This window comes from Melanerpes formicivorus, unplaced genomic scaffold (genome assembly GCF_026170545.1).
Source record: "Melanerpes formicivorus ecotype bairdi unplaced genomic scaffold, bMelFor1.0.p_v2 SCAF_60, whole genome shotgun sequence".
NCBI classification, from domain to species: domain Eukaryota; kingdom Metazoa; phylum Chordata; class Aves; order Piciformes; family Picidae; genus Melanerpes; species Melanerpes formicivorus.
This window is the reverse complement of record NW_027142412.1, coordinates 547,151-571,667: the sequence shown is the minus strand read 5'-3', so window position 1 is coordinate 571,667 and position 24,517 is coordinate 547,151. Positions and strand designations below refer to the sequence as shown.

Genomic DNA, 24,517 nt, shown 5'->3' with positions numbered 1-24,517 from the left:
AGACTTCATATATAAACCATCACACTGAGGGATGGAGTAAGGAAGGGATGTTCAGAGTTGCCACTTCTCTCAAAAATAGCAAGACAGTCTTTTTCCCTGAGTGTGCTCTGCCTTGCTCCCCAGCTTTGCAGAAAACAGGAGGGAGGAAGAGGCCACATAAAGCTGTGAGCAGCTGCAGCACAGCAGGTTCCAGCCATTGATCGCACAATCCATGTTCGGAGCACATGGTGAGGTTGGGAGCTTGAAACCACCCAGTTTGCTGAGGATCTGCAGCCCATCACCCCAGCAGATGCTTTCCTGGAGGCTGGGAGTGGTCCAGGCACTGTTTAAAACACAACTACAGTGTTGCAGGCACCTGCATTTTGGGTGCCAAGGAGTTCCATGGCTCATGGAAATGCACATTTCCAAATTCTGTGCTACTTTCAGAGTGGTGGCAACTCTTGTAAAGAGAGACAGACACACACAAAGGCAGCGAGGCAGGAAGAGCTGCGGGGGCCCTTCTGTGTTACAGCAGCAGCCCTACAGAGGAGGCCAACATAAAGGGCATTGGAGCAGCCTTGGGCTCTTCCTGCCACTGGAGTGTGAGGATAATCCTAATGAAGGACAGGCTGCTCCCACCTTTTCCAGGGCTTCTCCCCTCCCCCTTCACATCCGTCTCCAATTTGAAGAAAGATCTAGCACGGGAATGGGGCAGAGCCTGGGTCACAGATCATGCCAGGGACTCCCATCACCTGAAGGCAGACCAAAAAAAACCAAGCAAGGGAGCACCACTCACCAGGGAACTGGTAAGTGTAGCCAGGTGCAATGCCAGTGTAGCTTCGACTCGCGTAGGTGGCGGCTTGAAAGCCTGGGTAACCTGGGGGAAGAGAAAAGGACTCTGTTACTGCAAGCTCACCGGTTCCATGTCCTCAGCGCCTGGCTGCTCACAAGCAGTGTGACTACTGGTGTCAGAAAGCAGGAACAGGGAAATAACAGAAACCCTGGGAAGTTGCTGGGCAGAGTGCACAGCGCCAGCAAGTCTACAGAAAGTTTTAGCAGGCCTGTTTGACTTCTTCTTCACTTCAAACATGTAAGGACACGGATGCTTCCTTCTCAGAAACTCGTAACTTTGTACGACTAAGGCTTTCTGATGCATCAGCTGGATTTACAAATAGGAAATTGGGGAGCTGGGGGCTGAACAGCTGTGAGTCATTTTGCACTGAAGCACTGGCGAATGCAGACAGAGTGCTTCTGCCTGGCACCAGGCAGGACAACTCCTGCCATTCCCTGAGAAGCTGACCACCCCTACAGAACAAGCCTGTGAGAACGCAGGGCACTGACTCAGAGACGAATATTTGATTTGAGATCTCTCAAGACATGAGTTCGTGGATTTCCCAGTGACTCAGCTTGAGCTTTGCTGATTTAAAATTCAGATGGCTTAGACAAGGCAAAACTCAAACCCACGGGCTGGAGATTTGTTTTCCTTCAATAAGTCAAGTGAAAACACTGGGGGGAAAAGTGCCCTTTCTGGGGTTTTGTTCAGTGACTAACTGCTACTCGGCAGGCTTAGTAACAGAGTCAGGCTGCGTACACCCTGCCCAGCAACACCAGCAATGATACTGAGCAAACAGTCTGCTCCTGGGTCAGCTCAGGCCTGGCTGGAGCAAACTTCAGAAGGGAGAGAAGCCAGGAACAGCAACCGTGCTAGAAGGATCACGCTTGGCTCTCAGACCCAGGCATGAGGTGCTTGCAACCCTGAAGAGGAGGCTATAAAGGACTATTTTCTTTTTTCAATCTTTTATCTGAACAGATTTGCTTTAGAATCATTGACAGACATGTGACCCCAGCCTGCTTGTCAACAATTTCTCATACAAGACAATCCCATGATAATTGCATATAATTTTCCTTGCCATATCAGATACTTGCTGTCCCTGAGAGGGAAGCAATGAAATGAGACGAAGCTTAATTAGACCTTAAAGGACATTTTTACAGTGTTTAAACGACAGTGAGGACATTTCTATGGAGCACTGTTAGAAGTGGAAGCCTGGGGCCTCTTTAACCAGCTAATTCATCAGAAAGACTGTAGCAAAGTGGGAGGAAGAAGCCTGGACACAGATTACTCCACACTCGGTCAGCTCTGTAGTTACATTCTACTCCACGAGAGGCATTAAAGATTTCCAGTCTCTGCACTACGGCACTGCGGGGCCGTTAAGAGATCGTAGCGGGCCAGAGCCGCCCAGCACATGGTCGCGCCCGGCCGTCTCCAGCCGTCGCAGGACAGCAGTGACAAGTTTGCAGTTTTTCCAGGTGCCACCAGAGGGCAAATTGTGATCGCAAACAGGTCCCAGCACCCCCCAGCATCCCCGGCCTTGGGAGCAAGGAGAGCTGCCCTTGGCCGCCCTGCCTGCTCTCAGAATAAAGCCTCTAAGCTGCTGCCTGGCACGGCAGGGAGCTTGGGAGGAGATCTGTCCTTGGGCTTACCCAGCATGCCGATCCCGAGCATGAAGGCATCCATCCCGTAAGGCATGACTCGGGACCGCCCTCGTGCCGAGCCCGTGGGGGACATCACCTCCTTTGGCTGGGCTTTTTTACACTCCACCTGCCACAAGAAAGCAAGGATCAAGTTCAGCTGCTGTGGGCACAGGGCACTGACACAGAGCACAGTGCCTGGGCTGTAGGCCAGGTAAGGCTGCTGGTGTGTGGCACTCCCCACCCCTGGCCATTCCCAACAAGCCCATTCCTCTGTCCTCCCCCCCAGTGTCCCTGCCTCTGGCCTGCATGCTGCCTGCCTTCCCTCTGGCTCTGCAGGCATCAGCAGTGAGGACATCAAAATTCATCTCCTTTCTTTTCTCCTCCTGGTGCTGCCCTTGACACTGCCTGGCCCTGCACCTGGGCCTCAGAGCTTAATTTTCCTCTTTTCTGAATAAAAGCAAAACCTGCCCCCTTCCAGGCCACCAAGAGGTTTCATATAACTTCAAAACCCCCAAATACTGCTCAGTTCCTCATTGCAGTTAGCTCTTCTTGAAAGCTCAGTATTGTGCTGGTTCACCTCCATACTGTGAATTTCTCCCCCAAACTGGCTCCTGTTGTTTCAGGGAAAAGACTAGGAATTTCCCACTGTAGAGGAAGTGCATCAGGACCCAAGCTCCTGGCACCCTGCCCCTGTGCCACTGCCCTACTCTATCCCATACCTCTATCCCTTCTTCCCCAGCTTCTGCCTCAGACACTCACCATTTTGTTGTTGATCTCATGGAAGTGGATTTCACACACTTTTTCCACAATGTCTTCACTTTCAAATGTGACAAACCCAAACCCTGAAGAAAAAGCAAAACTCCTTGATCAGGTCAGAGCTCTGCACAGTTTGCACCCAGCACTCAGATTCTTTCATTGCCAGGAGAAGAGAAGGATAGCACAATCAAGCCTTTCTCAAACAACTGTCACTCATCTTCCCTCTGCAGCAAATCCTGCTTTTATCTACAAGAACAGGACCATCCCCTTATAGATTCCCTTTCCCTCCTCATCCTGTACCTCCCACCCGCTCTGAACTCAACCGCTCTCAAAACCAATTATTTAACAAACCAACCCTTTGCTATTTGCAAGGCAAACCACATGGCTGGTAACACTGGGGGGGATCCCAGCAGACGCTCACACAAAGAGTTGATGGAGAAACCAACAGCTGCTTGCCAGGACATCACCATCCTTGCTAAACACACACCCCCAGCACTAACACCCTGCACATTTCCTCGGCAGCCACCCGGGGCCTTGAACAAGCAGGCAGTATCAGCAACAGAGTTGCAGAGAGCAAGACAGATAGACACACGGAAAGCAATGTGAAAAGTTCCACCAAAGTAAGGTTAGCATCTAGGGTAAGACAGGACAGCGTGTTCCTGGCCCTTGGCCCACCTCACACCTCCTTTCTTGTACCAACCCCTTTCCTGACAGTTTTGGCAACGACCAGTTTGAGTGGGCAGACTAAACTCCTCTCGGCTGACTGCAGCCGCTTCCGGAAAACTGAGGCAGGTGGGAGGATGTCTTTAAGCCTGCCTCACAAGCAAGATGGGATTAAGCAGAGCTTTCCGTTTTCCAGAACTGGCCAATTCCACGATGCTTTAAAATAACTCTTCTGAAAACAGATGAGGATCTGCTGTCAAGAACCCCACATTTTCTCCATACTGCCAGAAAAGTCTCTTCTTAAACTCCATCTGTCTCTGCCCAGGTAGTTTCACACCATTCACCTCAACAACCTCAAGCAGAGTTTCTTGGGAATTCAAAAACAAAACTCTGATGCTGACACAGTCCACAGCTGCATCAGACCCCCCATCAGGACTGCTGCACCCTGGGCAGAGCCACCCACTGCCCACATGGCACTGGCAGCTCTTCCTGCTCCTTCTGAAACACCCAACTCTTTGACTAGCAGCTGGGAGGGACTCATGGAGGAATGGGGGTTAACACTTCCTTGCTTTTAAGATGAAGCTGGAACAACATCCAGGCCAGGCAATCAGAGTAGATTTAATGGCTTTAGAAAAAAGCAAAAACCTGAAGGGCACACAGTGTAACAAGAGCAGAAGGGAGTGTTCCCTTGCTGATCTGGGGGCAGAGGTGCTTGGAAATGCTTCAAACAACACACAGACGGGAGAGTTGCCCAGCACGGGGCTGTTACTGGCCCTGATTTGGAAGAGGCCAAAGCTAAACCTGAAGATTAAATTGTTGCCAGTAAATGTCTGAGCTGGTGCAATGCTAGTGTGGAGCCTGCCACACCAGCAGGTAATGGGCCTGAAGACTCACCAGCAAAGTGGAGGCAGGGACACCCACAGCGGGCTGGGTCCAGACAGTGCAGATACTACAGCTTTGCTCCTATCCTGAAACCAGACTCCCACCAGCAAGACCCGGGTAAGAAAAGGTGACCTGGGAGCACAAGTGGGCTCTGGGCCGAGGAAGGGATGAGGAGCAGGTACTATACAGGCTCTCGTGTCAGCTTTCCCAGAGCTCAGATTACTTGGGACAAGGTAAGACACACACTGCAGGCTGGAGCCACGGAGGTAAGCGGGCAGGGGAGGGGGCCCTCTCCTCTCACATATCTGCAGCTCGGCGAGTTTACAGCACAGGAAATGCACTGGACAAAAGCTCTCTATGCTGCAAGGGATGCTGGTAAAGGATGCAGATGCAAAAGGATGGGGCAACTGGAGGCCAGATAAAGAGCAGCTGCGGCCCGCATCCCCTGCTGCTGGAATACTAACCCCTCCAAGAAAGGAGGCAAACCCTCTCCTACAGCTAGAAGACAGCTCTCACCTCGGTGTCGGTTGGTTGTCTTGTCGAACATCAGCATCGCGTCATCCACCTGCAAAGAGAAGGGCTCCGATCAGATTATTACTGTTGCCATGAGCATCCTCTGACACAATTGTGCAGAGCTTCCTGGACCTCCTGTCCCCAAGAAGGAAGCATGCACATGCACACACCAGCTACCACACCAGGCACTTCCCCAAGCCATAACCAGCATGGTCCCCCCCACCAGCCCAGCCCGGGGCAGGTGCAGCCTTGCTGAGCCCCCTTGGCCCGGCCCCTGGCAGCAAGCGACCCCAATTGTTTGCCTGCGGCTCCAGCCAGAGGGCAAGGAGCAGGGAAAGCATTGTTCCCAAATCCCAGCCTCAAAGCAGAGGAGAATTTAGCGGGGGGGGGGGAGAGAAGCAAAGCTAGAGAGGGGAGAGGAATAAGGGGCCTCCCAGCGACAGGGGAAGCAGAGGCCTCAGACAACAGAGCCTGCCTGGGAAAGCTGGGAAGCGCCCCTGCCCCCACCCCAGAGGAGCCTTTCCTCTAAGTGAGGTTTCCCACTGCTGGAGGCTGTAATTAGAGCAAATTTACTGCAAGGACTGAGCAGGGCTGCCTTCCCGGGGGGAGGGGCGGCCGGGCCCCATCCCCCAGCCGCCCCGGGGCTGCTCTCCTCCCTGGCCAGCACATCACCGCCTGCTGCCACTATTCCCGCATCTCCCCACGGGTGTTGCATGGCAGAGCCAGAGCCGCTCCGCTGGCCAGGCCGAGCAGGGTTAAAAAATACACTTCAATCCCCTCCGTGTAAGCCCCAGTGTAAACCTGTCCCACTGACCCATCCCTCCTCTCTAATACCACTGCCTTAATCCGATTATGAAACTGGACGTGCAAGTGCTCAGGGGAGGCAGCAGCAGACTCCGGCCAGCAGCTGCCCCGGCCCTCCTCCTCCTCCAAGCAAGATAACCGCTCCTCGAGCGGCAAGCCCCATGTACCCTCAGCTCCGCAGAAGGATTACCCCCTTGCCTCATCCCCAAGAAGGATCTGTATTGCTGCCTTCTCCACAACAGCCCGCCAGTGAGGGCAGAGTGCTGCCCATACCACGGCATGGGCCCTGAAGAGCCCACAGCCTCAGCCAGGGAATGGAGAAGGCTCCGAGCCTCAGCCCCCCATGACTACATGGGGTACCCGACTCCACCTCTGTGCCATGAGGATGAACGGAGCCCTCGCTAACATTTCCAGTGCTGTCATGAGTAGACAGAGATCATCTTTGGTGCCCTTGGGCTTGTCCAACATACCCACCCTGCAAGAGTGAGAGGTGACAACAAAAAACCTGGCTGCAGTTCCTCCAGCACTCTTCCTGTCCCAGTTCAGTCTCCCTCAGCCAAGTCAACAAACAAAGAAACGTGCCAGGCATTCAGTCAGAGCCATGTGGGATGTAAGACTTCACACAGACCCAAAGAAATTCTTCAGCAGCTTCCCAAGACATAGTCAAGGAGCTGGAAGGTGGTAGCAGTTCATCATGCTGCCGTTCCCCATCACTCCTCACTCCTGCCCCAGCACCATTTCCCTTTGTGGTGCCAGCACAACTGTGATGTGCTGGCAGGAAGCCTGACATAGCTTAAAAATATTTCAGAAGGTTTTAGTTCTGATTGTGTTCATTTCTTAAGATAGATCCATTCTTCCAACTAGTTCTCAAAAAGGCACATAGCTGTCCTCTCCCCCATTGAACACTGGGAGAAAACTGTGTCAACAGCACTCTGCAGCACTGCCACTCCCTAACACTTCAGCTCAGGTGGCTGGAGCCCACAAACTCAGCACAGCCAGAGATAGGCGTGAGAAAGAAAAACCCCAATGGGGCCAAGCACAGCACCGCTGCTGACTTGGTCTGTCCAAGTAGCCCCAGCAATAACCTGTTTCTCACAGAGCCTGGAAAGCAGGAGAGCAGCTGCAAGTGGCAGAGCCCAGCACACATCCACACAAGTGCACCTCACGGCACTCCTGTGGAGCTCTAGCACTGAGTGCCAGGAGGAGAACAGCAGCCTTCCTCTGCCTTTTTCTAAGTTTCTGGTGGTGCTTTAAGATCAAGAATCTGCCCAACACCCCAAAACACCTTGTGAAAGTGTATTTACAACAACACACACTCTATTTGAAAGGTGTTTCCTGCCATGAACTGCATCTAAGAGGGACAGATATGTGTATACACACATCATCTGTGAAATAGTCTAACCCCACTCTCTCAACCCTAGGGTGCAAACTGTGTATAGCTACAACCAGGGGGTTTTATTGTCAACAAAATCTATACATGAGCCTCTCCCTGTCTCCCTCCCAAGTGAGAGGAGTTGGGTGGTCTCAGACAGCATGCAGCCAGTGCCCTGAAGTAAAGCAGGGCCCTGCAACCTGGGGAGGTACAGCCAGTCACAGAATCATAGAAAGGTTTAGGTTGGAAGGGACCTCCAAGACCATCTAGTTCCAAGCTCCATGCCATGGGACAGTTTCCACTAGATCAGATTGTTCAAAGCCCCATCCAGTCAGGCTTTAAAGCAGTGCTGGAGCCTACAGAGGCAGCAGGATGGGCTGCAGACCAGAGCACACCGTGGGGACGGGAGAAAGGCCCACAGGGAGTGGCCATTTCCTGCACCCTGCCCTGGAGATATAGCCTTACACTAGACCCCTGCCAGCTCCTGCCATGACCTCCCCTGGTCTGGAGCTAAGGAAGGGGATGGGGTTCCCTGAGGACCAGCACTACCTAAACACCCAGGCAGACCCTCGTAGGACGCGCTGAGGGGATCGACGTATCATGACCGGCTCTCACCCCGGCAAGGGTGCATCGACCCCGCAGCCACAACCAGGTGTGAGTGGCAGCCCCCAGCGGGCAGCTATTGTGGCGGCGAAGCGCCGCGCCGGGCTCTTCCCGGCTGGGCCGCGCCGGGCCCCAACAAAGGCGGCCGCCGGCGGGGCCGTCACCACGGCAACGCGGCCGCCAATAGCAGCTGCCGCCCGGATTAGCGCCGCGCACAAAGCCGCCCCGCTGCGCCGAGCCCGCGCCTGCACCGCCAGCGGCGGCGCCCTCACACGCACCGCGGCCGGACAGAGCCGGCGGGAGAGCAGCAGCCACCGCCCGCCACGGCACAGCCAAACCCCAGCCACAGCACAGAGCCCAGCACAACCTAACCACTGCCACGGCACGGCGACCGCCACACACCGAGTCTCCAGGCAGCCAGACCCCTCCAGCACCGAGTCCGCCCCACGCCCGGCCCTGCCGCCATCTTGCCTCACCTCCGCTTTGAAAGACAGCGGGTCCGGGCTGCGGGGGGCAGAAGGGACACACAGCCAGGGGGGTGGGGGTGCTTAGGATGGGCAAACAGGAATGTTTGGGACAATGGCCAGGAAGCGGGGCTGGGCCCTCCAGCAAGACAGGAACGGAGGTGCCATCTCCAGCCAGTCCCCACTGGTTGGCAAGTCAACTACTTACGAACTGGATGCAGAAGTGTGTGGAAAACAGCATTTAAGAGTTTCAGAAACATGCCTAAATTCATTTGTAACAGGGTGTGGAAATAATCTCTGACCGTAACTGTACTTTAACAACGGCTTTTTCGCTGGGTGAATTGTCTTTCACCCCATTCTCTCTCCCTCCCTCCCCACCTCCTTTAAATAAATATTTGTTTCAATTCTTTAAACATACTCAAAAAAGCAGATCACTTTACTGGGAAACTGTTTACCTTAGTGGTCAAGGCTGTCTCCCAGGAAACTTTCTGAGGTGCTGCTCTAGGCTGCAGTTATCCAACATTTGAGGTTAGAAGTTCAAGGTTTGGTAATTTTTAGGAACTGTGTTTTGTGGTGACAGTCAAAAACCGTCTAAGAAAAGAGAGGGGATCCCAAAAGCAGTCACTCGTGCACCCTTCCCAAGGAACCCTACCACAGAGGACTTGGAGTGCCCTTGGAGGTGCTCGGCAGTTCAGAGGCAGCCTGAGCTTTACACCCTAGGTGATGGCTAACGTCACTTCCTCTAAGCTGTGTTTCCAGTGGCTGTCCCTAGCTTTTGGAAGCCAAATGGGAGTAGAAGAATGATAAAGGTTTGGCTCAGTGGAGGTAACCCATTCAGAAAGCGAAAAAAGGTTTGTTCCCCAGGAACCCTCTGTGGATTTGCCAGTGCTGAGACCTCCTGCATGAGGGCAGCAAGCAGCACCTTCCTGAGAGGAGGAAACAGGACCTTCTCAAATCAGCACCAGGTTTTGATGACAGCAGTCTGGTGGTGACAGGAAGGGAAAGTGAGATCAGAGACAGACTCCACCACAGCAGCCCTCAGCCTAGACAGAATACTCAGGTGCACAAATGAGGCATTTGGTACCAAAAAGGAATGCAGTAGGATCCACCTGGCCTTGACCAAAAGGCCTGATTTTTTTCAATGGTTAAGTCCCACTCTAGTATCATTCAATCTTCCTAGGACAGTCAGAGGTGTCTGCAAAAGAGGAAGCCAATGACAGCCTCTGGCATATTAAAAATAATAATACTAAAAAAACCCCTTTCAACAAAAATTTGATGAGAAATGTCGGTTCACTTCCACAGGGGTAGATCTCAAAGAAAGTTGTAAATATTCAAGCAAAGGCTTTGCAGAGACAGGCATCTTCTACCTGAATAGCAACTAAAGACGGCTCAGCTGGTCCTAGAAAGAACCATGGCAACATAGTTGTAGAAAAATTGGGCAGAATTACAACTGCTGAGACAGCTTCAGCAAGGGAAATATAAACCAAATTACCTAGAAACCACTTGGCCAACCTGTCAAGAGAGGGCATAAACAACCCTGTGAGCTTCTCTTAGCTGCTCAAATAGGACAGTATGATTGTGGGGAGGAGGATGAACCAACCTGAGTCCAGCTCCAGGGAGCAGGCATGCTGCACCTGCACGGTGCCAGGAGGACCCTTCTTATCCTGTTCTGCAAAGCTATCCTCAAAACTCTGGGAACAAGACTCAGCAAAGGGACAGAGCCTGCACCACGCCACAGGAGAGCAGCACAGCCTGTCCAGGTGTTCCTGCCCACTCCTGCACTGCACCGTGGGCACCTGGCAAATATCAAATGAACCACTGAATACCTGAATGACCATTAGTGCTACAGCATTTTTGGCTATCTGCCTACCAGATGCAGAGCACAGAGAACCCTTTGTTCCAGAGGCATTGTTACCAGAAGCCAAACTGCCTACTGCCGCAAGAGAGGTGATCAGATTCCCCTTCTCCTCCCCTCCCCATCTGTTCATTGCAACCATGTTATGCGTGAGAATTTGCATAAATTGGCCTCTGATCTGTAGAGGAAAATCCAAAAATCCAGTTTGGAAATCCACAGCAGGTTGACAAGTAGCTTTGATCCCAAAAATTTCCAGAGAGCAGCAGATTAAGGATTAATTAACATCCTCCTGATCCAAGCGAGGGAAATCATGTCCACTGTAACCACAGGAACAGGTCTTGCTTTTAGAGAAATTCCCCATATAGGTTCTCCTATTAGCCAGCAGGGAAAGCCCATTTCATATACCCAAGTCAGCCACACCATTTCCTGGCAGGTGTACATGAATATGCATTTGTGACAGCCACACAAACCCTCATCAAACCCAGCACCTCAGATACGCTGTTTTTCTTCTGGCTGGGACAGTACTCAAGTCATTGCCCAAGTGAGAGCTCAGAACCTGTCCTAAGCAAATGGTCCTGAATTTGGTCTGAGTATTAGATGGCAGCCTAAAGGTCAAAATCATCCTCAGATCTCAGCAGATCTTTTTCCTTGTTTGCTTCCAGGATATTTTTAGAGAGCAGATCTCTCTCTGGGCATGATCTGCCTCACAGAGAGGCTGACTTTCGTGACCGACTCATCCCCACACGCAGATTACCTGCAGGCCCAGCGAGAGAGGCAGGCTGTTTTTAAGCACTTTTTGAGCACCCTTGGAGCCACAACTGATTAGTGACTCATGCAAAGACGTCATCGTGAATATATTTCTTGCACTTCTGCTTCCCAAATAGAAAAGCACACAAAACCCCCCATGAGTTCAAATACCTGAATTGGGTCCAGGCCCCCATTTCTAGTTTCTGAAAAGATCAGCTCCTAATGACAAACAGGAGACTGGCTGCACCAAGTCAGAGCAGAAGTCCACATTGCCCAACACCCCCCTAAGATATCAATCAACAACACACACCATTGGAAGCACATAAAGACAAGGCAAGGGTATTATGACAGAATGGAATCATAGAATCAATTTGGTTGGAAAAGGCCTTTAAGATCAAACTCAACCATTATCTAACTCTACCAAAACCACCATGCCCCTTACCACTGCATCTTCTTGTACTTCCAAGGTATTTGTCATTTGGGGATTTCCTGAAGTCTAGAGGGTGTCTGTGTATTTAAAAGACCTTCCATGAATTTGTCTGATCATATGGAGCCTATGCAAATTTTAGCAACCCCATCCTGGGACAAAGATTTCACATCTTAGATAAGCTCCATGACAAAAGGTCTTATTTGTTCAGAGCCTCCTCTCTTGCAATTGATTTGACTTTCTTTAGTGTAAAATTTTGTCAGACCAGCCCTTGAAAAAGAAAGATGATCTGAGTTTTTTTCAGTTATGATATGAAACTAATAACCTTGCTTACAAGATCAGAAACCAAATGGTCCAAAGAAATTACTCTGGTGGACAACCCCTTTGTGCCCTAAAATAGTAATGCAGAACATGTTCACACATGTTTAAGTACAGGAGGAGGAAGCTGGGACTTGAGCTCCTCTGAGGTGAGGCATCCTCATACATGTTGAGCAGACAACTAGCTATGCCTGAGGTACTAGGTGCAAGATATCTTCCTCCTCTCTGTTTCAGATTTCAGTGAGGGTGGTAGCGGGAATCTGGCTGGAGAGGCTGTTGAAATACTTCCTTGTGCAGCCTAAAGATCTCCAACACATTCAATTTAAGCCAAGACACTTGGCTACGCATACTGTGAATGCAGTTCTTTCCAGGACTTATGTCCTGCAACTGAAAAAATAATCTCCTTTAGAAAACATGTCCATGGCCTTAGCTTGCATCTCAGAGAGATTAGAGTTTTGGAGCCAGAAGTGTTTCCTAGCGATCCCACTATGTTCAAAGCCTTAGCAACTGCACCTGACAGACCATAGCCAGCTTGAGAGCACTTCTCAGTCTCTCTGACTGTACTAAGAAAAAAAACCCCTTTGTGTTTTCTTCCTCAGGAAAACAGCAGCCCATATTTTTCATTCAGAGTTTTGGAAGTGGGGGAAAAAAAAAGTGATTCTTCTTGATTCTGCTTTGAAGTAGAGAAACTCACACTGTATTTGGGATCCTCTTTGAAGCTTCACCTTTTGTGCCTATTTAAACCAAGTATTTTGATATGAAGAACAGGCATGCCAGTCTCTCCCCTTCTTCCTTTATCCCTAAATAATACTCATGGATTTCCTCCTCAGGCATTTTCATTTTGTCTTTTGCCACTTCTGTTTTACAAGGCTGAGGGGGTTTGGGTACAGCAAGGAAAGAAAACAAAACAAAGAATAGGAGAGCAAGCAGAAATGCCAAAAAAACAAACCCAAAAATTAAAAAGAAAAATCAGACTTGGGGAATCTTATTTCAGTAAGTGGGAAAGTATTTCACCTCCAGCCCAACCAAAGTGCCATTTTTTTCCTGGTAATGGACACACAAGGTGTGCTGCTCCTGACCCGAGCTGCACTGACGCTAGCTGCCGTGGTAAACTTGCAAACTGCAGCTCACGGATTTGGAGTGCAGAGAACATTATGATAATCTAATTTGACCTCGTCTGTTCTGCAGGCCATAGCACTTCCTCTCGGAACTCTACAGCATGTGCAGGCTGTCTGGGCTAAAATGTGTTTTTCAAAAAGCATCTACTGTAATTTAAAGGCCTTAAGTGGTGGCAAATCTAACACACACTTAGGCTTGCGGCCTGAAGATAACCTTCACACAAAACCCCTTCAGCAATCTGCACTCCATTGTCCTCAAAGGCAGAGGACAATCTCTCCCTGATGCTGAGATCCACGCTGAGCTTGCTACTGGATTCTCAAAGATTGACTAAAAGTCACCTCTGGGAACCTGGTTCCTTGATCTTAAGGAATCAAGACAGGATGACTTGGTACTCCCTGCTCTCTCCTCTGTAGATCCTAAGCATCCCCATGCCTTCCTGCACAGGCTAGGAGGAAAGAGGAGTGAGTTTTCTCCTGTCAGATCCAAGAAAACTATGGGGCCACTTAGAATAAGAGGAAACATAGACAAAACCATTTCCTCATAGTGTCAGTCCTCTAAGGAAATGCTTTAAAAGGATATCCTTAATAATTCCTTCTCACACAGTCCCAATCCAATTCCAGCTGTAGCACTGGTACAAATGACTTAGAAAATATTTTCTCAGACAGGTTTTTCAAAATGAGGATCACTGAAGCTTTACCACCTCTCAGTTAAAGATGCCATAAATTGTGGAGATGAAGACCAGAGTCATGTGCTAAGAATACCTCTAAAGAAGGGATCCTAGGAGACCTCTGAAAGCTAGGAGGCCCCAGAGTGTCATAAACAAACACCAAAAGCGCTTGTGTACCAAAATCATGTTCTACATGAGTCATGTCTGAAATTGAAGGCAACAGGCTTTTCTTATCCCTAGAAACCACAGACCAGCAGGTTCAGAGCTCAGAACCCCAGAGCTGATGGCCTTGTAGGCTCTCCTCTGAAACATGCTTTCCCACTGATCCTGCCCTTCAGCCATATGGAGCTACCCACTGGAGAGAATTTATCAGGAAACAATTCTCCTTGCCTTCAGTGAAAGATCCGAGGTTTAGCCTAGGAGATGGCTCCAAAGCAGGAAGGATGCTTTACACAAGAGCTCTGAGGAGTCTTTTCTCAGTTGAAATGGACAGATTAGTTAGAAAACTGTCTTGAAAATGGAGAGTCAATGTGACCATCCCTGACCTCTGCCCATGGAGACTCCCCAGAACCAAGAGACCAGCTGTCCCATCCTCATACAGATTTTGAGGGCCAGATGTTGTCCAGGATGCTGGTTCTTCAGAAACCTATTGCACTGAGCTATGCAGAACTCTCCCTCCTGCCCAGTCCCAAGGAAACAATCTGACTCAACCAGTTCCTGCCAGATTCCTGACGTCAGGGCACCCTCTTCCAGCACATGACCATCGAGTAAGAGGAATACAACAGCAGAACACCCCAAAACAACTGGAAAGTGCTTCTCAAACTACAGCACTAACTGCTTCTAAAGGAAATTAACACATGTACACTTAAAAGGGGATTATACCCAAAACATTTTGTTTTCCTGTCAAACACACCCATCAGCAGCACAGAGGCACATGCAAGCCAAGCTAACAACCTTCAGACTACACAAACATCACCATCTTTAGTGGTGACACCTTCAGCTACACTATGTAAAAGGTCTTGGGGACACAAAAGAGTTTACTTATTTCTAATAGAAAATCAAACTACAGAGCTAAAACCAAGCAAACATGAGAGTCTCTGACTACTTTTGCTGTCGTCACTTCCCCTTAGCATTGAACAGAAATACAAAGGAGCCCCACTTTGCAGCCATGATAGTAACCCAGCACATGCAGATTTAACTTCAGTAGATGAACAAAGGTACTGAGCAAACACCTGTTTCAGACTTTCTGCCCACAAGTTCCAATGGTATGTCAAAATTAGTTACAAAGCTTCCTTTCACCAATTAATGTAATATCACCCTTAATATAACATCACCCTTTTGCAGGATCTTTCATGTGAAAATTAATACCAAAGCCTTCCTCCTTGACACTATGGTTCCCATGGTACCTCCCTCCATATCCAGGATGCTATCAGCAACATCCTGGCCAGATCGCTGTCGTGCAAACTATGCTCTTTCCACCCCTAGCCAGGCAGGAAGGTCCAAACAGCTACAGAATCCTACACTTTCTGACCCAAACAGCAAAGCCACACAGAGCACCACCACCAGCAGTACACTGTGCCCTGTCCCAGAGGTCATGACATGCAGCATTTGGGTTCAAAAACATCTTGGGATCCTTCAGTCTAATATGATCAAGATTGCTTCTGGAGATGCTCATGTCCTCCTGACAGGGGACTGAAGGGCCAACACTTAGCTCCCTTCTATCTTCTGATTCAGTCCCAACTCACAATTTGCACACCTGGCTACCACTGGTCACAGCACAAGCAACTTCCACCCACAGAAGCCAACCCTTCCCTGAGCCACCAGCTGGCACAGAAGAGGCAGGCCAACATAAGGGACAACCATAATGCTAAACTTTCTTCAAAACTAACATCACCTGCCCAAGATTCAGCAGGAGAAGTTTCAGGACCAAAAGGCTTACTTTTAATAAAGGATTACCAAAGTATCTGTAACAAGGCTTTAAGTTACAGGTTTGATGCTACAGCCACTCTGTCAAGACCATCTACAAACCTTCCTCCAGCATTTGGACAAAACACAAATCTGTGGGCCTCTGGATAGGGAAAAACTGGAAAACCAAGTAAATTCCTTAGCCCAGGTCCTACCACCTCCAGGCACAAGCACATACTTTTTGTTTCAAATCACCACAGGGCAGGAGTCACTGGCTGTAGCCCCTACAAAGCTAAGACCCAGCGCCTGCAACTGACCTTCAATCTACTTAATGCTGTGCAAAAGACTTACAAGCTCCTAATCCCACCTCCACAGTTCAGAAAACTCCTTTTTGCCCCAGATGCAACAGCTTTGATCCAGCATCACTCCAGAGACTTACCTTCCCAAACTGCTCGAAATATTGTTTCACATCCTCCACAGTAGTGTTCACAGACAGACCACCCACAAATATCTTCTTCGTTCGGGTCACCATCTGGAAAAAGGAAGGACAGGAATTCACCACATAAACCCAGAGCGAGCAGAGAACAAGATTCAAAAGGCCACTAACTGCCTTCCACTGCTGGGAAGTGCCTGCCCCTTTTGCTGCAGCTCAGCTTCCACCTTCTTGAAGCCCTCTGGCCAAATCCGTCCCACGCCAAACCTCAATTCATGCTCTCGCCCTCGCGCCACCCCATCATGCTTGCCAGCACCCAGCCACCACCTCACCTCCTCCTTGGACTTCATATTACCAGCCTCTCCCCTCACTAACCTGCTGCCACTCCCTTGGCACCGTCACACCACCCTGAAGGTGCCAGCACAACTGTCCCCTCCCCAGCCCTCCAGCTCTTCCCGCAGCCCTGCCACTTTGCACAGCCAGCCTCCTCCAGGCTCCCCCGGAGATGCTGCACTGCTTCTCAGAGTGGAAAGACGGGCAGGAGGCCTGCCAGCACAGGGAGGCTCCCCAGGCTTCACCCTCCTAGCTCACAAATTGCAAGGCATCCAGTCTTGCATGGAATAAGCCTCATTTCACACCCACTGCCCAGTCACTTAAGTGGAGCCTGGTCAACTCCCAGTTACATCTCTTTCGCCTCTGCAAGAAGGCAAAGATCCCTCTGCCACTTGTCACTCCTGCAGCTGGGACAAGGAAGAAAAGTAACTACCCTGAGAGGGGCCATTGCTGCCAGGCTGAGGCACACCAACAGTCTTTGAAGCAGCTCTCCAGCTGCATCCTCCCCTTAGCTGCTTGGCTACACCCCTGCTCTCAGAGGAACACATGGTCCTAATTACCCCAAGGAGCACAGGGCTAATCCGCAGCAATTCCCTGGCTTGGAGAGCAGCCCATTCTAACACTAAAGCACCTTCTGTCACCAAACTGCTTAATGGAATTAACCCAATTCCTACCATGTGCTTCCTGGCTCCAGTTACTCAGGATACCTGCTCACCAATTGTTCTCAGTGCCTGATCCCCCCTACTTCCCTCCCGGCACCAGTCTCCTCTTCCCTCTCTGATTCTCAGCACTGCTTCTCCCCAGCTTTCTCTCATGACAGCTCTTGGAACAGACACTCTAAACTTTAAAACTCCCATCCAAGAGCAAAGTTAAAGGGAGATCCAAAGTCTACAGACAACCTCCACCAGGCTGCTGCCTCTTCAGTTAAAAGTTTCTCACTGCATGCCTAGAAATAGTTCCTGCAACTGTGCATTTTGAAGCCTTTCAATTTATCTCTTGTGGGTAAAGTCCAACACCAAACTCCCTCTGCCTTTTCCAGTGCTGAAGCACACAAGGGCATTTCACAAAATTAAGTCCTTCTCACTCTCTCTCCCATACACCTATTGTACACACACAAGCACAAACAGGACCCACCTTCCACCAGTATCACATCACAGCATGGAGCTGTTCTGTATCTCCCAAGGCCTGAAACATATAGGCACTGGCCAACACCTCAGGAGGCCTAAATTCACCCTGGGCAGCATTTATTTCACCAGCTCTAACTAGCACATCCTAAAGTATAACTGAGAGGCCTCCCAGTTCCTCCAGTGACATGCAAGGCCCCACCACTGCACTAGAAGCCTGACAGGAGCACAGCACATCACACTGGCAGTGCAGCACAGCAGCTCTTGCTCCAGGTGAGTCCCAAGCAAACCTCAGGAAGCAACTCTGTTGCATGCACTGGCAACCTTGCAGCAAAGGACAAGATTCGCCACCATGAATTTTGTCCTTTGGGGTGGCAAGGGCTGCCCACAATGCTTACCTTGGGCTGTGCTCGGCGGGGGAATGCTACCTTCGGGTCAATCTGGAAGAGATGAGATAAAGAACAGGTGAATGGGCTTGTGCTGGGTTCCTCCATACACACAGCTGCCTTTACCCACATGGCACCTTGCTACAAACCCAAGGAGTCTACCCAAGGCACATAAAATGAAGCTATTTGCAGACATCTTTCCCTCTTGGTAAAGTATAAACAAGGGTGACTACAAGTCCCAGCATGCAGTGGTCTGTCTCTGGCTGAGCACTGGTCAGACGCACACGAGAGCCCATCACATGCTTGGATTAACGGGCTAGGCTTCACCCTCCCACTCGGCCTGTCCCTGGGTGCCCTGCATCACCAGCCTCATATCAAAAGTGCCATCTTCTGCCTTTCCTCTCTCCCCCTCTGCCTGCAAGTACAGAGCTCACCTGGGTAGGAACAGGACAGAAGAGAGGCAGCAAACAAAAAGCCAAGCACTTCATCCCACAAAACACAAGGTGAAGAAATAAAAGCGCAGACAGGATGGCACAAATGAAAGCAAGGAGCCCAAAGCCCCTCAGGCTGCAGAGGCTGTGGCCACAGGGCAGCCTGCTGCCCCTCTCCCCAGCCTGCGCTGCACACAATGGCGCGATGTGTCCCCTCCCCAGGCTGAGCCCTCCATTGTGCCTGTTCAGCTTCTCTGTAAACCTGCTGCCGGCCGGAGCTGCTGTCCCCATGCTGCCATCCAGGTGCCGCGCGTTCTGCTGGGCTCAGCAGGGATGAGCGTGTGCCTGCATTGGCCTCACACCACCACAAAAGCCGGGACAGCACTAATGCAGCTGCAAACCAAACGCCCACGAAGCCTCCTCTTCTCCTCAGCCACCATCTCTTTCTTTACAGCCTATTTTTACAGCAACTCCTGTAAAGTTACATCACATCAGGGATGATCCAGGCCTACAAATCAGCTTACAAAGACCTGTGGTAAAGGCAGGTCTGGCTGATCTCCGTACTTGGACAGGCTGCAGCTGGGAGGGCAGCCCGGAGCGTCGTCCCAGCAGCTCAAACAGCCCAAAAGGAAGCTGTGTTTCTCCAGCTCCTCTCACTGCCTTGTTCAGCTTTCCAGTCTGGCCGCCCTCCCGTCCCACGTCCTTTCACTTGTCACACAGCCCCAAAGCTCGGCCTCCCGGCGCCCTTCCACCAGCTTCTCTCCCTGCCTTCCCCACCTCCACCCTGACTCACAGCCTACAACATAAATAAACTCAGCACGTAAGTAAACAGAGGCAAAAGTGAAGAGCACAAATAAACTCAAAAATAAACCTCCCTCCCCAAGCTCCAATCATCAGCGTATTAGCATACCCTCCAGTGCCTCCCTGGGGTATCTGAACCGTTCCTCCACTCCCCATGCACACACACAACCCCCCCACCCCGCTTCCTGGCCAGTGCAGACACCCACAGCGAATTCTGAGGACAGGGGACGGCAGGAGACCAGGAGGTTGATGGCAGATAATAAGCAAAAACAATAATCTACTGTCTTTTACTTCTCAGCCAGTGTCATTCAGCTCCTGCCAAGAAGATGCTTTCATACTCAGCAATGCTAAGCTCAGCCTCATTTTCTCATTACCCTGAGTGTGATCAACTGGGCAGAGATAACGTGTCCTCCTGGCTGGAGGGAGCAGGCAGTCATTTCACAAATTCTTCTGCACAACCAGCTATTGTTGCAGGTAGAGGGAGGCCAGGACGACTGACTGCAGGGGCAGCCCTGAGAACATGCAGAGGGGAGCAAGTTCAGTGCTGGACTCAAGTTACTCGAACTGGACTGCGCCTTGGTGGCTGGAGTCTTTCTAATTAAAGCAAAAGCACTGGTACCTTATTCCCTCATTTCTAGTGTTAAAACAAATAGCCCTGGAGGAGTTGTGTTTCATTGTCACCCACTGACGTAATGGATCCTTTTTACAAACCTAGATAGAAATCTGCTAAGTGTAAGAGCATTCAGAACTGCTCAGATTGTATCCAAAAAACCAAAACCCTGAGACCAGGCTGCAGTGAGTAGAAGTCACTTGAGCACAAACTGCTTCCACTTCACCTCGCAACGCCTTGGGGATGAGGAATCCCACTGTTTGCAGGTGTACCACTGAGCTGGATGGGCTCCTCAGCAATGCACTTCAGGCCATCTATGGCACAGTTTCGTAGCTCAACTCAGGTAACTCCTGCACTAAGCTGGCTGGTATTTGCACCCCAAAGCAGGGAAAGGGTGGGTAAGGATCCACCAGACTTCAGGACTGGGTTTGTTCATTCATTGCACCTCCATGGCTACCTCTGATCCATGGCTCTGTGCTGCCCAAGAGCCACAGATCACAAAAATCCAAACCCAACAAAAACTCAGTAACAACAACAAAGAAACGAGAGGGTGATCCAGCACCACCAAGCCTGCTCTTCCCAGAGTGCATAAAGGAACTCAAGGCAGTGACCAGCTGCAGCTTTACAAAGTCACACAAATCTTTTACCTTGAGACTGCAAAGCCAATTCACATAGCAAGCATTTTCATAAATAATCCTGTAGGCTGCTGGTATCTAGCTTACAAACAAAGAGGAGTCAGAAGAGCACAAGGTTTCCCCAGAGAATTGGGCCAATAGCCCTGGTTAGGGGACGAAGAACTGGAATACAATAAAGCAACAAGTTGGGCAAACACGGTCTCTCAAGTGCTGCTTGCCAGGAGACACCAAGGCTCAAGAGAAGGCTGTCCTTCAGGACAGGGCATTTTCCTGCAAAGTTTCAGAAAACCCTAAATTAGGATCCAGATGAGTTTGTGTCATTTAACCCATGACTCACAGCAAAGCCTTTCAGCTCAGCAGGGCAGCAGAGGCTCAATGTGGTACCACAAGACCAACCTCTCACCAGGTAAAACATCCCAAAACACCCAGCCCAGCTGAAAACCACACTACATAAAAAATAAAGAGGAATGGGGGAGAGGATCAAAGTTCCTAACAAAAGAAGGGCCCTGCTAAAGCTGCCCCCATTCTCTGTGCGGCGCCGGCGGGGCGAGCAGAGCAGATGCAGCAGGGAATTTCAATGGCTGGCCGGTCCCCATGCGCCCTGCGCCACGAGGCCCTTCTGTTCTCCTGCCGCCCATCCGCTCCTGCCCTGCCTGTCCCTCCCCGCCCTCCTGGGCTGCAGGGTGGGCTGCAGAGCAGCTTCGCACAGGCAGCAGCAGCGGTTCCCGGAGAAGAATGGAGGCCGTGGGTTTCGGTGGACTCCTGGCACCAAAACGCTTTCAGAACTAGTGCTACAACAGTCATCCATCACTTGCCTTTCCAAGAGGGGTATATGCCAGCCCACAGCCTCATGATGGGACTAGCTGAGCAGACACCATGTTTACACAGGCTAGTAGGAAGGAAAAAAAAAAAAGAGGAAAAAAAAAAGGGGGAAAAAAAGCAAGCCCAGGGCCCGTTTCAAAAGACTTCACCATAACCCTCCCCCAGAGTAAAACTCACTTTACATCACTCCTGAAAAGAGGAGGGCTGGGAGTCCTGGGGACCCAGCCTTGGCCAGGAAGGCTGGGGTAGGTTTAACCGGGAGCTCCCGTGGGGAGGAAGGACCTGTGCACATCAAAGGGAGCGATCCAGGCAGTTAAACAGGAACAGACATAAATCTTGCTGCAACTCACGCCGTAAACCCTAAGAAAGGGGGTCTTGCTCTCCCGCCCTCTCCCTTCTGCCAAGATAAAGGCTAGGATGCCTGAGCCACACGCTGCAAGAAATAAGGTTGCACGTTTGGACTTCTCAGCAGCCCATACCCAGAGCCAGAACATCTCCCCTCGCTGTGCCACCCCCTCACAGCCCCCGCCACTCCCCCGTCCCTACCCTCACCTTCACCCCAGGGCAGCAATAAGGAATTCAAGACAAGACAAGTCACTAAAACTAAAGGAAGGGACCTCCCACTCAGACACCTCACCCCCACCCCCCCAAAACAGCCTGCGCATCTCCCCTGGGCCACTGACTTACAAAGCTGGACCAGTCACGATCCAACACTGACCCAGGGAGCCACCGAAATCTTTCTGCTGGCCCAGCCAGGGCTCCTAATCATCCCTTCATTTGCAAGCGAGAGCCACAGCCACTCTGAGAGGTCAGTGGTGGCCCACATGGGCGGGCGCTGACGACGCTCAGAGACAATAAAATCTCAAACCTCCACGACCGTTACAAAAACTTCACCGGGGAAACCACGGGAGAGTCTCTGGGGCATGCAGCTCGGAGGCTCTCTGCTGAGGGGAGGGTTCAAGCCTCCATGGCTGGGGGGGGGGGAGCAGGGCCTGGGTGCTAGGGAACAGCACCCCTGGGGAGGGAACAGAGCTCAGCAGCAATGGGGAAAGGAGTGGCTCCCCTCTCCCCAAACACAGCCACATCCATTTGCTAATGCGAATCCTCACCCCAAATGCACTCAGGTGTCCCAGCTTCAAGAGGGCCACAATCCTCCTTGGAGGGACCTTTAGATCAACGGGCAGAAAGAAAACCATCCCTAGAACCTGCAGACCCACACCAGCACATCAGCCCTGGGTCAAAGGGTGGCAGCTAGGCTAGCCACCAGTGAGCGGGACACAGAAAGGGCCGACTGATCCTTATCAGGAATCTACAGCCTACAACCTCCAACTGGAAATCAAACACCGCAATAGGCGAGCCGGCTGCTCCCCGCACGGCCGCCGCACCGGCAAATACACCCCTGAGATGAGAGAAGTCATCTCACCGTCTTGGAGTCCAGTTCATGTCTGGATTGGGCCAGGACCTTGTCGACGCCAGCCTGGTCCATGAACGTGACGAACCCGAAGCCCCTGAGCCCCGCAGCCCGGGCAGGAGAGGGGATGCGGAGAGAAGAGAGAAAGTTGGTTAAAGTGGCGGCCGGGCCGCGGCAGGGGCGAAGGGAGGCGCGGGCCCGGCCTCTCACCTGGATCTCTTTGTCAGCGGGTCCCGCATCACCAGGCACTCCTTCACCTCGCCGAACTGGCTGAAGTACTCCCGCAAGCCCTCTGCAAGCACAGCGCCCACCGTGGGTGTCCCAGCCCGGCCCGGCCCCGCCGCCCCCGGCCGGGCTCGGCCCCGGCCCCGGCCCCACCACCCCCGGCCCCGGCGGCAGGTGCGGTGCCGCCGCGGCGCTCACCTTGCGTGGTCTGCCAGCTCAGTCCCCCGATGAACATTTTGCTGCGGGAGGAAGGACAGAGCCGTGAGCGGGGCCGCGCCGGGGGGCCGCGGCGCCCCGCGGGGGTGGCGGCGGCGGCGGCGAGGCCGGGCGGGGAGGGGAGGGCGCGGATCGGCCATGTTGGCAGCGGCACCGCCGCCGCCGCGCCTGCCCGGGCCGGGCGGCCGGGGCTGGGGGGAGGGGGCGGCCACGGCTGGGGCCGGGGCTAGGACCGGGGGGGGGGGGGAGGGGAAAGGGGGGCGATGGGGGCGGCCGGGGGCGGCCGCCACGGCGGTACCAGGGGTCGTGCGGAGAGTCCGGGGAGGCGAGGCCGGGCTGGCTGCCGTCTGTCTCCATTCGGACCTCTTCTCCCTGCGAGGAGCGGCGCCGCACTCCCGGGGCAGATGAGCGCTGGAAAAGGGGCCGGACGGACAGGCCATGCTGCCCCCTCCCCCGACCCCTCTCCGCCGGGCGGGGAGGGAGCGAGGGAGGAGGGCCCGGCGGGCACAACCTGCCCGGCTCCTCCCACCCCCGCCGGCCCGCCGGCCGCCCTGCACATAAAACCCGCCGGCGGCGCCGGGGCCGAGTACCGGGAGCCGCGCCCGCACAGCGCTGGCGGAGCGCGCTTGGGCACGGTAGCGGTAGGAGCAGCCCGAGAACCCGCGGTGGCTTTGTCCCCTGGCCACGCCGTCCGCACCTGCCCTGGAGCGGCGGACAAAGGGCAGCGGGTTCAGCCCCGCCGCGGCGGAGCCAGGCCAGACCTGGTGCGCTCGGGGTCTCTGCGGTGGACCCCGGACATCCCCACGCACTGCCCGGTGTGTCAGCCGCCGAGCGGGCGCAGGCACCGGGAGCGTTAAAGTCGACGCGGGATGGGCCCGGGACTGGTCCTCGCCTCGCCCTCGCTTCTGCCCTCCCTACCGAGGGCGCGACCGAGAGGCTGCCCTTCTCGTCCAGGTACCCCAGCCGGGCAGCAGGGAGCCTCGGCGCCCGTACCTGAGGCGCCTTTCCGGAGCCCCGGCATCTCCGAGCCCCCTCGCAGCCCGCGAGGTCGCTGCGGGGTTCAGAAGCTGCCCGGCCTCAACGCTGCCCGTTCTGCACAGCAGTGCCCGGGCTGCACCGGCTGGCGGGCCCCGAGAAAGCTGCTGCCGGGCACCGCGGCAGAGCCCTGGCAGCGCCAGGTTCGCACGGCCCAGCCCGCTCCCGTCTGCCCGCGGCTCAGCCGTGGGGTGTGGGGCTGGCCCCCAGGTCACTGCACAGCTTCTTGGCCGTTCAAACTGATGGAGTCGGGCCAAGCTTCAGCCTCTCTCCGTTGCCACACAAGTTCATCCACATGCTGATGGCTTCTGGAGCAGGTCTGTGCACTCTGCCTCTGCTCTTGGGCAACCCGGCCCGGGTGGCTGGAGGAGCTCAACAAGGAGGAGATGAAGTGCCTGTGAAGATAGTCCATGAGTGTTGTAGCCTCTCCTGACTGCACTGTGTACTGCTTTGAGGGAAGGCACTTGTTCACATTTGTGGTATATGAGAACAGTGCACAAAACAGTGAC

The 24,517-nt window shown here is 52.7% G+C and overlaps 1 protein-coding gene across 5 annotated transcripts in view; it reads right to left on the bottom strand.

Annotated features, from left to right (window-relative positions):
• Window positions 1-23,421, bottom strand: part of MSI1 (musashi RNA binding protein 1) — a 29,738-nt gene extending 6,317 nt beyond the window's left edge. For 2 of the 5 annotated variants that reach the window (XM_068161738.1, XM_068161739.1), the window contains exons 1-10: window positions 23,272-23,421; window positions 22,956-22,996; window positions 22,743-22,824; window positions 22,545-22,629; window positions 17,835-17,876; window positions 15,986-16,078; window positions 5,269-5,317; window positions 3,211-3,293; window positions 2,461-2,578; window positions 776-856 (exon numbers count right to left, since the gene is read on the bottom strand). In XM_068161738.1, coding sequence (XP_068017839.1) covers window positions 776-856; window positions 2,461-2,578; window positions 3,211-3,293; window positions 5,269-5,317; window positions 15,986-16,078; window positions 17,835-17,876; window positions 22,545-22,629; window positions 22,743-22,824; window positions 22,956-22,996; window positions 23,272-23,330 — 733 coding nt within the window. In that variant the 5' untranslated portion in view covers window positions 23,331-23,421. Of the gene's footprint in view, window positions 1-775; window positions 857-2,460; window positions 2,579-3,210; window positions 3,294-5,268; window positions 5,318-15,985; window positions 16,079-17,834; window positions 17,877-18,515; window positions 18,535-19,428; window positions 19,488-21,808; window positions 21,829-22,544; window positions 22,630-22,742; window positions 22,825-22,955; window positions 22,997-23,271 lie in introns of those variants that run through there. The other 3 variants (XM_068161741.1, XM_068161740.1, XM_068161742.1) reach the window with 3 other exon arrangements.
• Between the last annotated feature and the right edge of the window lie 1,096 nt (window positions 23,422-24,517).